Here is a 10235-nt window from a genome sequence, read left to right as displayed (position 1 = left end):
GACAAGAGTCTAGATGTACAACAAGAGTCTAGATGTACAACAAGAGTCTAGATGTACAACAAGAGTCTAGATGTAGAACAAGAGTCTAGATGTAGAACAAGAGTCTAGATGTAGAACAAGAGTCTAGATGTAGGACAAGAGTCTAGATGTAGGACAAGAGTCTAGATGTAGAACAAGAGTCTAGATGGAGAACAAGAGTCTAGATGGAGAACAAGAGTCTAGATGTAGGACAAGAGTCTAGATGTAGGACAAGAGTCTAGATGTAGGACAAGAGTCTAGATGTAGGACAAGAGTCTAGATGTAGGACAAGAGTCTAGATGTAGGACAAGAGTCTAGATGTAGGACAAGAGTCTAGATGTACGACAAGAGTCTAGATGTAGAACAAGAGTCTAGATGTAGAACAAGAGTCTAGATGTACGACAAGAGTCTAGATGTACGACAAGAGTCTAGATGTAGGACAAGAGTCTAGATGTAGAACAAGAGTCTAGATGTAGAACAAGAGTCTAGATGTAGGACAAGAGTCTAGATGTAGGACAAGAGTCTAGATGTAGAATAAGTGGCGGTGAGGTTCTCACATCTGCTCCTGTCAGTCTGTCCTTCATCTTCTGAGCTCTGCGTTCGATGTCCAGAGCCACGGAGTCCCGGATGGCACCAAGAGCAGGCATGGGTCCGATCACCTCTTCATCCTCCTCTTCATCACCGCTGGAGGGTTCTGCTGTGTAGCCCGGTGGCAGGGCTGGCAGAGGAAATCATCCTCACCATCATCATCATCTTCATCAGAGGCCGGTCTGTGAAATCCTGGGGGTAAGGCTGGTCCCAATACACCTGGCCTAAGGGAGGTAGAAAAAGACAATCAATCAACACAAACCAATAAATACATTTAGACACAAGTTATTTGAAAATACATACATGACTGACAGCATTTAATATGTCTGTTTAAAGCAGAGAGAACTAGCTGACATATCATTTAATGTCTGTTTAAAGCAGAGAGAACTAGCTGACAAATCATTTAATATGTCTGTTTAAAGCAGAGAGAACTAGCTGACATATCATTTAATATGTCTATTTAAAGCAGGGGGAACTAGCTGACATTTCATTTAATATGTCTATTTAAAGCAGAGAGAACTAGCTGACATATCATTTAATATGTCTATTTAAAGCAGGGGGAACTAGCTGACATATCATTTAATATGTCTATTTAAAGCAGGGGGAACTAGCTGACATATCATTTAATATGTCTGTTTAAAGCAGAGAGAACTAGTTGTGTTGTCTTGGTTACCTCTCTGGTGAAGCCTGTGGCTTTGAGAACCCAGGAGGAAGAGCTGGTCCGAAGAAACCATCATCATCATCGTCATCATCCTCAAGCCTTCTACTCACCGCCTCTTCAACCCTGTGCTGTTTTCTACAGAATGATGCAGACAGTTCAGTTCTGGCAGTTTACATGCGCTTTCCTTCAAAAACAGGAAATAAACGTGCTTGATGTTTGTTTGAAATGTCGAAGTGAGTCTAAATGTGTTACTCTGCGGTGGATCCATCCCTGGTCGTCCCGCTGCCGTGACCGTGTCTGCTGCTCGTCTTGCTTCGTCTCTTGATCACCTCCTCCTCCTCTTGGCCGAAGTCATCCTCCGAGCTGGAGAGCAACTCCGGTTTGTATCCCGGAGGCAGCGCAGGACCTGCAACTATTGAAAATAGAAAAACAGACACTAGCTTTTTCGATTTAACAATACAGTATAAAGCAGAAAGATAACTAAAGGCATGAATATGACAGCATAGTATCTGATGACACGAGTCATAGCCAAAAATAATGTGGATTTAAACCACTACTAACTTTACTCACATCCTTCCTCGTCATCAGAATTATCATTGCTGCTTTTTCTGAACGACGGTGGTAAGGCAGGTCCGATTAAATCATCGTCTGACATGATTATCGATTATTAATAAGCTATTTTTTACAACAATAAACACCTTGACGAGAACGAAAAAAACGACACCGAAACCCGAAAAATATACTCTGACCTCTACCACCGGAAGTAAACAATATCGACATCCAATCAACAAGCGGAATTCATATGTCACATGATCATTTCCGCACAAGGAGGAAACCGAGTTGGTCGCGTCGCAGTTGCTTGTTGTTGTTTCTCACTTGTCGTTTGACATGGTTTGACGAAGCAAGTTGTTTTCGGGAACAAGCTAATACTATCATGGGGAAGAAAGATAGGGGAGATCGGGGTGAGTATCTAGATGTTCCCGGAAATGGAATGTTATTCCAGCTCATGTTGCTGTTCAGTCGGTGTTGTGATGGCAATTATAGCATGATGCTGAAGCATGGGAGACAGACATGCATGCATTCTGTGTAACAGTACCGAACCATTGTACCTAGCTAATACCTATAGTAGTTAGCAAGTACCTATAGCATATTATAGTATAGTAGTAGTATAGTAGCTAGCAAGTACCTATAGCATATTATAGTATAGTAGTAGTATAGTAGCTAGCAAGTACCTATAGTATAGCAGTAGTATAGTAGCTAGCAAGTACCTATAGCATAGTATAGTAGCTAGCAAGTACCTATAGCATAGTATAGTAGTAAGCAAGTACCTATAGTATAGCAGTATTGTAGCTAGCAAGTTCCTATAGCATAGTATAGCAGTAGTATAGTAGCTAGCAAGTACCTATCGCATAGTACAGCAGCAGTATAGTAGCTAGCAAGTACCTATAGCAGCAGTATAGTTGCTAGCAAGTACCTATAGCAGCAGTATAGTAGCTAGCAAGTACCTATAGCATAGTATAGCAGTGGTATAGTAGCTAGCAAGTACCTATAGTATAGCAGTAGTATAGCAGCTAGCAAGTACATATAGCATAGTATAGCAGTAGTATAGTAGCTAGCAAGTACATATAGCATAGTATAGCAGTAGTATAGTAGCTAGCAAGTACCTATAGCATAGTATAGCAGCGGTATAGTAGCTAGCAAGTACCTATAGCATAGTATAGCAGCGGTATAGTAGCTAGCAAGTACCTATAGCATAGTATAGCAGCAGTATTGTAGCTAGCAAGTACCTATAGCATAGTATAGTAGCTAGCAAGTACCTATAGCATAGTATAGCAGCAGTATAGTAGCTAGCGGGTACCTATAGCATAGTATAGCAGTAGTATAGTATCTAGCAAGTACCATAGTATAGCAGCAGTATGGTAGCTAGCAAGTACCTATAGCAGCAGTATAGTAGCTAGCAAGTACCTATATCATAGTATAGCAGTAGTATAGTAGCTAGCAAGTACCTATAGTATAGAATAGCAGTAGTATAGTAGCTAGCAAGTACCTATTGCATAGAATAGCAGTAGTATAGTAGCTAGCAAGTACCTATAGTATAACAGTAGTGTAGCAGTAGTATAGTAGTGAGCAAGTACCTATAGCAGTAGTATAATAGCTAGCTAATACCTGTAGAAGTAGTATAGTAGCAGGCTAGTACCTATAGCATAGTAAAGCAGTAGTATAGTAGCTAGCAAGTACCTATAACATAGTAGTAGTATAGTAGCTAGCAAGTACCTGTAGTAGTAGTAGTAGGAGTATAGTAGCTAGCAAGTACCTGTAGTATAGTAGTAGTAGTAGTATAGTAGCTAGCAAGTACCTGTAGTATAGTGGTAGTAGTATAGTAGCTAGCTAATACCTGTAGTAGTAGTATAGTAGCAGGCTAGTACCTATAGCATAGTATAGCAGTAGTATAGTAGCTAGCGGGTACCTATAACATAGTAGTAGTATAGTAGCTAGCAAGTACCTGTAGTATAGTATAGTAGTGTAGTAGTAGTATAGTAGCTAGCAAGTACCTGTAGTATAGTGGTAGTAGTAGTAGTAGTATAGTAGCTAGCAAGTACCTGTAGTATAGTAGTAGTATAGTAGCTAGCAAGTACCTGTACTATAGTATAGTGGTGTAGTAGTAGTAGTAGTATAGTAGCTAGCAAGTACCTGTAGTATAGTGGTAGTAGTAGTAGTAGTAGTATAGTAGCTAGCAAGTACCTGTAGTATAGTAGTAGTAGTAGTAGTAGTAGTAGTAGTAGTATAGTAGCGAGCAAGTACCTGTAGTATAGTAGTAGTAGTAGTAGTATAGTAGCTAGCAAGTACCTGTAGTAGTAGTAGTAGTAGTAGTAGTAGTAGTAGTAGTAGTAGTAGTAGTAGTAGTAGTAGTAGTATAGTAGCTAGGAAGTACCTGTAGTATAGTAGTAGTAGTAGTAGTATAGTAGCTAGGAAGTACCTGTAGTATAGTAGTAGTAGTAGTAGTAGTAGTATAGTAGTAGTAGTATAGTAGCTAGCAAGTACCTGTAGTATAGTAGCTAGGAAAACAAACTAACTTCAAGATACTGCAGACTGCCTTAGTCTGGAGACCCGACGTAGGGCAGACATGAGCGTTTGGATCAGGGACGTTCCCACTAACGACCTCTACATCGCCAGAACGTTGAATAAAAGGACATCTGACTGTACTTTGCGGTATGTCTGTGCGGTGTTTTGTTTGTTTTACAGGTAGGAATGTGAGACAATATATCCACAGGAAAGTAGAATGAAATCAACTTTTCAAAGTGCTGGTAGAGCATTCAGATGTCTGTCACCTGAAACATGAGGAGTGTCCTCCTCAGCCTGTAGTGTCCCTGCCAGCATAGTGTCCCCGCCAGCATAGTGTCCCCGCCAGCATAGTGTCCCCGCCAGCATAGTGTCCCCGCCAGCGTAGTGTCCCCACCAGCGTAGTGTCCAACGTCCTCCTCAGCCTGAAGTGTCCCCGCCAGCATAGTGTCCCCGCCAGCATAGTGTCCCACCAGCGTAGTGTCCAACGTCCTCCTCAGCCTGAAGTGTCCCCACCAGCGTAGTGTCCTCCTCAGCCTGTAGTGTCCCCGCCAGCGTAGTGTCCCCGCCAGCGTAGTGTCCAACGTCCTCCTCAGCCTGAAGTGTCCCCGCCAGCATAGTGTCCCCGCCAGCATAGTGTCCCACCAGCGTAGTGTCCCCGCCAGCATAGTGTCCCACCAGCGTAGTGTCCCACCAGCGTATTGTCACCGCCAGCATAGTGTCCCACCAGCGTAGTGTCCCCGCCAGCATAGTGTCCCCGCCAGCGTAGTGTCCCACCAGCGTAGTGTCCCTACCAGCGTAGTGTCCCTACCAGCGTAGTGTCCCTACCAGCGTAGTGTCCCAGCAGCGTAGTGTCCCCGCCAGCGTAGTGTCCCTGCCAGCATAGTGTCCCACCAGCGTAGTGTCCCACCAGCGTAGTGTCCCTACCAGCGTAGTGTCCCACCAGCGTATTGTCCCTACCAGCGTAGTGTCCCAGCAGCGTAGTGTCCCCGCCAGCGTAGTGTCCCTGCCAGCATAGTGTCCCACCAGCGTAGTGTCCCTGCCAGCATAGTGTCCCACCAGCGTAGTGTCCCTGCCAGCATAGTGTCCCACCAGCGTAGTGTCCCTGCCAGCATAGTGTCCCACCAGCGTAGTGTCCCTGCCAGCATAGTGTCCCACCAGCGTAGTGTCCCTGCCAGCATAGTGTCCCACCAGCGTAGTGTCCCTGCCAGCATAGTGTCCCCGCCAGCATAGTGTCCCCGCCAGCGTAGTGTCCCCGCCAGCGTAGTGTCCCTGCCAGCGTAGTGTCCCTACCAGCGTAGTGTCCCCGCCAGCGTAGTGTCCCTACCAGCGTAGTGTCCAACGTCCTCCTCAGCCTGAAGTGTCCCTGCCAGCGTAGTGTCCAACGTCCTCCTCTGCCTGTAGTGTCCCACCAGCGTAGTGTCCCTGCCAGCGTAGTGTCCCTACCAGCGTAGTGTCCAACGTCCTCCTCAGCCTGAAGTGTCCCTGCCAGCGTAGTGTCCAACGTCCTCCTCAGCCTGAAGTGTCCCTGCCAGCGTAGTGTCCAACGTCCTCCTCAGCCTGAAGTGTCCCTGCCAGCGTAGTGTCCAACGTCCTCCTCAGCCTGAAGTGTCCCTACCAGCGTAGTGTCCAACGTCCTCCTCAGCCTGAAGTGTCCCTGCCAGCGTAGTGTCCAACGTCCTCCTCAGCCTGAAGTGTCCCCGCCAGCATAGTGTCCCCGCCAGCATAGTGTCCCCGCCAGCATAGTGTCCCCGCCAGCGTAGTGTCCCCAGCAGCGTAGTGTCCCCGCCAGCGTAGTGTCCCCGCCAGCGTAGTGTCCCCGCCAGCGTAGTGTCCCTCCAGCTTAGTGTCCAACGTCCTCAGCCTGTAGTGTCCCCAGCAGCGTAGTGTCCAACGTCATCAGCCTGTAGTGTCCCCACCAGCGTAGTGTCCAACGTCCTCAGCCTGTAGTGTCCCCAGCAGCGTAGTGTCCCCACCAGCGTAGTGTCCCCACCAGCGTAGTGTCCAACGTCCTCAGCCTGTAGTGTCCCCACCAGCGTAGTGTCCAACGTCCTCAGCTTGTAGTGTCCCCGCCAGTGTAGTGTCCAACGTCCTCAGCCTGAAGTGTCCCACCAGTGTTGTGTCCAACGTCCTCAGCCTGTAGTGTCCCACCAGCGTAGTGTCCAACGTCCTCAGCCTGTAGTGTCCCCACCAGCGTAGTGTCCAACGTCCTCAGCCTGTAGTGTCCCCACCAGCGTAGTGTCCAATGTCCTCAGCCTGTAGTGTCCCACCAGCGTAGTGTCCAATGTCCTCAGCCTGTAGTGTCCCACCAGCGTAGTGTCCAACGTCCTCAGCCTGTAGTGTCCCCACCAGCGTAGTGTCTAACGTCCTCAGCCTGAAGTGTCCCCACCAGCGTAGTGTCCAATGTCCTCAGCCTGTAGTGTCCCACCAGCGTAGTGTCCAATGTCCTCAGCCTGTAGTGTCCCACCAGCGTAGTGTCCAACGTCCTCAGCCTGTAGTGTCCCCACCAGCGTAGTGTCCAACGTCCTCAGCCTGTAGTGTCCCCACCAGCGTAATGTCCAACGTCCTCAGCCTGTAGTGTCCCCACCAGCGTAGTGTCTAACGTCCTCAGCCTGTAGTGTCCCCACCAGCGTAGTGTCTAATGTCCTCAGCCTGTAGTGTCCCCACCAGCGTAGTGTCCCCACCAGCGTAGTGTCCAACGTCCTCAGCCTGTCGTGTTCCCACCAGCGTAGTGTCCAACGTCCTCAGCCTGTAGTGTCCCCACCAGCGTAGTGTCCCCACCAGCGTAGTGTCCAACGTCCTCAGCCTGTAGTGTCCCCACCAGCGTAGTGTCCCCACCAGCGTAGTGTCCAACGTCCTCAGCCTGTAGTGTCCCCACCCGCGTAGTGTCCTCCTCAGCCTGTAGTGTCCCCACCAGTGTAGTGTCCAACGTCCTCAGCCTGTAGTGTCCAACGTCCTCAGCCTGTAGTGTCCCCACCAGTGTAGTGTCCAACGTCCTCAGCCTGTAGTGTCCCCACCAGTGTAGTGTCCCCACCAGCGTAGTGTCCCCGCCAGCGTAGTGTCCCCGCCAGCGTAGTGTCCCCACCAGCGTAGTGTCCAACGTCCTCAGCCTGTAGTGTCCCCACCAGTGTAGTGTCCAATGTCCTCAGCCTGTAGTGTCCCCACCAGCGTAGTGTCCAACGTCCTCAACCTGTAGTGTCCCCACCAGCGTAGTGTCCAATGTCCTCAGCCTGTAGTGTCCCACCAGCGTAGTGTCCAACGTCCTCAGCCTGTAGTGTCCCACCAGCGTAGTGTCCAACGTCCTCAGCCTGTAGTGTCCAACGTCCTCAGCCTGTAGTGTCCCCACCAGCGTAGTGTCCAACGTCCTCCTCAGCCTGTAATGTCCCCACCAGCGTAGTGTCCAACGTCCTCCTCAGCCTGTAATGTCCCCACCAGCGTAGTGTCCAACGTCCTCAGCCTGTAGTGTCCCCACCAGCGTAGTGTCCATGTCCTCAGCTTGTAGTGTCCCTGCCAGCGTAGTGTCCCCGCCAGCGTAGTGTCCAACGTCCTCAGCCTGTAGTGTCCCACCAGCGTAGTGTCCAACGTCCTCAACCTGTAGTGTCCCCACCAGCGTAGTGTCCAACGTCCTCAGCCTGTAGTGTCCCCACCAGCGTAGTGTCTAACGTCCTCAGCCTGTAGTGTCCCTGCCAGCGTAGTGTCCCTGCCAGCGTAGTGTCCAACGTCCTCAGCCTAGTGTTTTACATGGCTCCAACTGGTATGATGCTTCAGGAGGCTGGTCAGGTGTTGCTAGTTTACAAGGCAGAGGCGGTCCTCAATTCGCCCAATCAGGAGGCTGGTCAGGGGTTGCTCGTTAACAAGGCAGAGGCGGTCCTCACTCCGCCCAATCAGGAGGCTGGTCAGGGGTTTCTTGTTAACTCTTGATACTCCCCATCCCGGATCCGGGATCGTGACTAAAGCCTCAGGCTCATTAGCATAACGCAACGTTAACGATTTCTGAAAATCGCAAATAAAATGAAAATAATGCGCCTGCTCTCAAGCTTAGCCTTTTCTTAACAACACTGTCATCTCAGATTTTCAAAATATGCTTTTGAACCATAGCAATTCACTAATTTGTGTAAGAGTATGCAAAGCTAGCTTAGCATTTTGAGTAGCATTTAGCACGCAACATTTACACGAAAACCAGATAACCAAATAAATAAAATCATTTACCTTTGAAGAGCTTCGGATGTTTTCAATGAGGAGACTCTCAGTTACATAGCAAATGTTCAGTTTTTCCTGAAAGAATCTTTGTGTAGGAGAAATCGCTCCGTTTTGTACATCACATTTGGCTACCGAAACGAAAATTCAGTCACCAACAACTTCAAACTTTTTCCGAATTAACTCCATAATATCGACCAAAACATGGCAAACGTTGTTTGGAATCAATCCCTTAAGGTGTTTTTTCACATCTCTTCATTGATATATCGTTCGTGGAAGCCTGCTTTCTTCTCTGAATTCCATGGAAAAATACTTGCAGCTGAGGTTTGCTCACCACTTCGGCGCAGGACACCGGGCGGACACCTGGTAAATGTGGTCTCTTATGGTCAATCTTCCAATGATATGCCTACAAATACGTCACAATGCTGCAGACACCTTGGGAAACGACAGAAAGGGCAGACTTACTCCTCTCGCATTCACAGCCATATAAGGAGACAATGGAAAACGGAGCCTCAAAAATCCTGCTGATTTCCTGGATGCCGTTTCATCTTGGTTTTGCCTGTAGCTCACGTTCTAGGGCACGCACAGAGAATATCTTTGCAGTTCTGGAAACGTCAGAGTGTTTTCTTTCCAAAGCTATCAATTATATGCATAGTCGAGCATCTTTTTGTGACAAAATATTGCGCTTAAAACGGGCACGTCTTTTATCCAAAAATGAAATAGCGCCCCAGAGTTTCAAGAGTTAACAAGGCAGAGGCGGTCCTCAATTCGCCCAATCGGGAGGAAGTTGTACTTGCTAAGCAAAGCAGTGTGACGTCCTTGACACAGAACCATGTAAGAGGGTCATCGTAAATAATAATAATGTGTTCTTAACTGACTTGCCAAGTTACATAAACGTTACATAAAGGTTCCATTATAAATCATGTAATCACGAGCTCGGCATGCGCGCATCTATTTTCGTCTCGTGTCGTCAGGTTGATAGAAACCAGGACTTTGAAATTGTTGTTGTAATTCTACTTTCCTGTAAAAGTGTTGTCTCACGTTCCCGAACACCAAAAGGGCCGACCGCGCAGACAACTGGTAAATTAAAATATCAATTCATTCAACATCCTGACTTCGATAGGTTGGGAGGGCAAACTTTCCTGATCCAAATACTAATTTCTGCCTGAGTTAGAATTCAATGGAATTCAACGTCTGGTCAACAGGCAGTCAGCTGTCTGTGTCTGACACTAGCACTTTCTGAGAATAGAAATCACTGGGATTTAAATCGTATTTTTAATGGTAGGGACCCTACAGTGAGAGCTGATTTCAGAACAATCCTGTCTCTCTCTTCCTCCTTCCTGTCTCTCTTCCTCCCTTCCTGTCTCTGTCTCTCTTCCTCCTTCCTGTCTCTGTCTCTCTTCCTCCCTTCCTGTCTCTGTCTCTCTTCCTCCCTCCCTGTCTCTGTCTCTCTTCCTCCTCCCTGTCTCTCTCTCTTCCTCCCTCCCTGTCTCTCTCTCTTCCTCCCTTCCTGTCTCTCTCTCTTCCTCCCTTCCTGTCTCTGTCTCTCTTCCTCCTTCCTGTCTCTCTCTCTTCCTCCCTTCCTGTCTCTGTCTGTCTGTCTGTCTTCAGAGAGGAAGTCTTCTAAGAAGCGTGTGTATGACGAAGAGGAGGATGAGGAGGAGGCGATGGGCAGTGAGTCCCAGGAGGCCGTCCCTGCAGCGGCCGGTAA

At 48.0% G+C, this 10235-nt stretch overlaps 2 protein-coding genes across 2 annotated transcripts in view; one reads left to right on the top strand and one right to left on the bottom strand.

Moving 5' to 3' along the window:
- Positions 1 to 560: 560 nt before the first annotated feature.
- On the bottom strand, positions 561 to 2037 carry LOC135543106 (GPALPP motifs-containing protein 1-like). Its single transcript, XM_064970181.1, has 4 exons — positions 1838 to 2037; positions 1520 to 1679; positions 1280 to 1402; positions 561 to 830 (listed from the first exon to the last, which is right to left on the bottom strand). Exons 1-4 carry the CDS (start codon positions 1920 to 1922, stop codon positions 674 to 676), a joined length of 525 nt encoding a protein of 174 aa, XP_064826253.1. The 5' UTR covers positions 1923 to 2037; the 3' UTR covers positions 561 to 673.
- A 46-nt stretch (positions 2038 to 2083) lies between these two features.
- Positions 2084 to 10235, top strand: part of LOC135543107 (general transcription and DNA repair factor IIH helicase subunit XPB-like) — a 93000-nt gene continuing 84848 nt past the window's right edge. Inside the window, exons 1-2 of the mRNA XM_064970182.1 lie at positions 2084 to 2229; positions 10136 to 10235. The exon at positions 10136 to 10235 is cut by the window's right edge and continues 103 nt beyond it. Coding sequence (XP_064826254.1) covers positions 2202 to 2229; positions 10136 to 10235 — 128 coding nt within the window. The 5' untranslated portion in view covers positions 2084 to 2201. The remainder of the gene's footprint in view (positions 2230 to 10135) is intronic.

The sequence above is a fragment of the Oncorhynchus masou genome, chromosome 7 (genome assembly GCF_036934945.1).
Source record: "Oncorhynchus masou masou isolate Uvic2021 chromosome 7, UVic_Omas_1.1, whole genome shotgun sequence".
Classification (NCBI taxonomy): Eukaryota; Metazoa; Chordata; class Actinopteri; order Salmoniformes; family Salmonidae; genus Oncorhynchus; species Oncorhynchus masou.
Note: the sequence above shows the minus strand (reverse complement) of the source record. Positions and strands in the feature narration are given on the sequence as shown.

Bases quoted from the DNA above. Each gene is read 5' to 3' on its own strand.
- LOC135543106 (XM_064970181.1), bottom strand. From the start codon at position 1,922: ATGTCAGACGATGATTTAATCGGACCTGCCTTACCACCGTCGTTCAGA. The intron at 1,403-1,519 runs GTAACACATTTA...ATCATTCTGTAG, and splicing joins AGGGATGGATCCACCGCAGA to AAAACAGCACAGGGTTGAAG. The intron at 831-1,279 runs GTAACCAAGACA...TACCTCCCTTAG, and splicing joins CCACAGGCTTCACCAGAGAG to GCCAGGTGTATTGGGACCAG.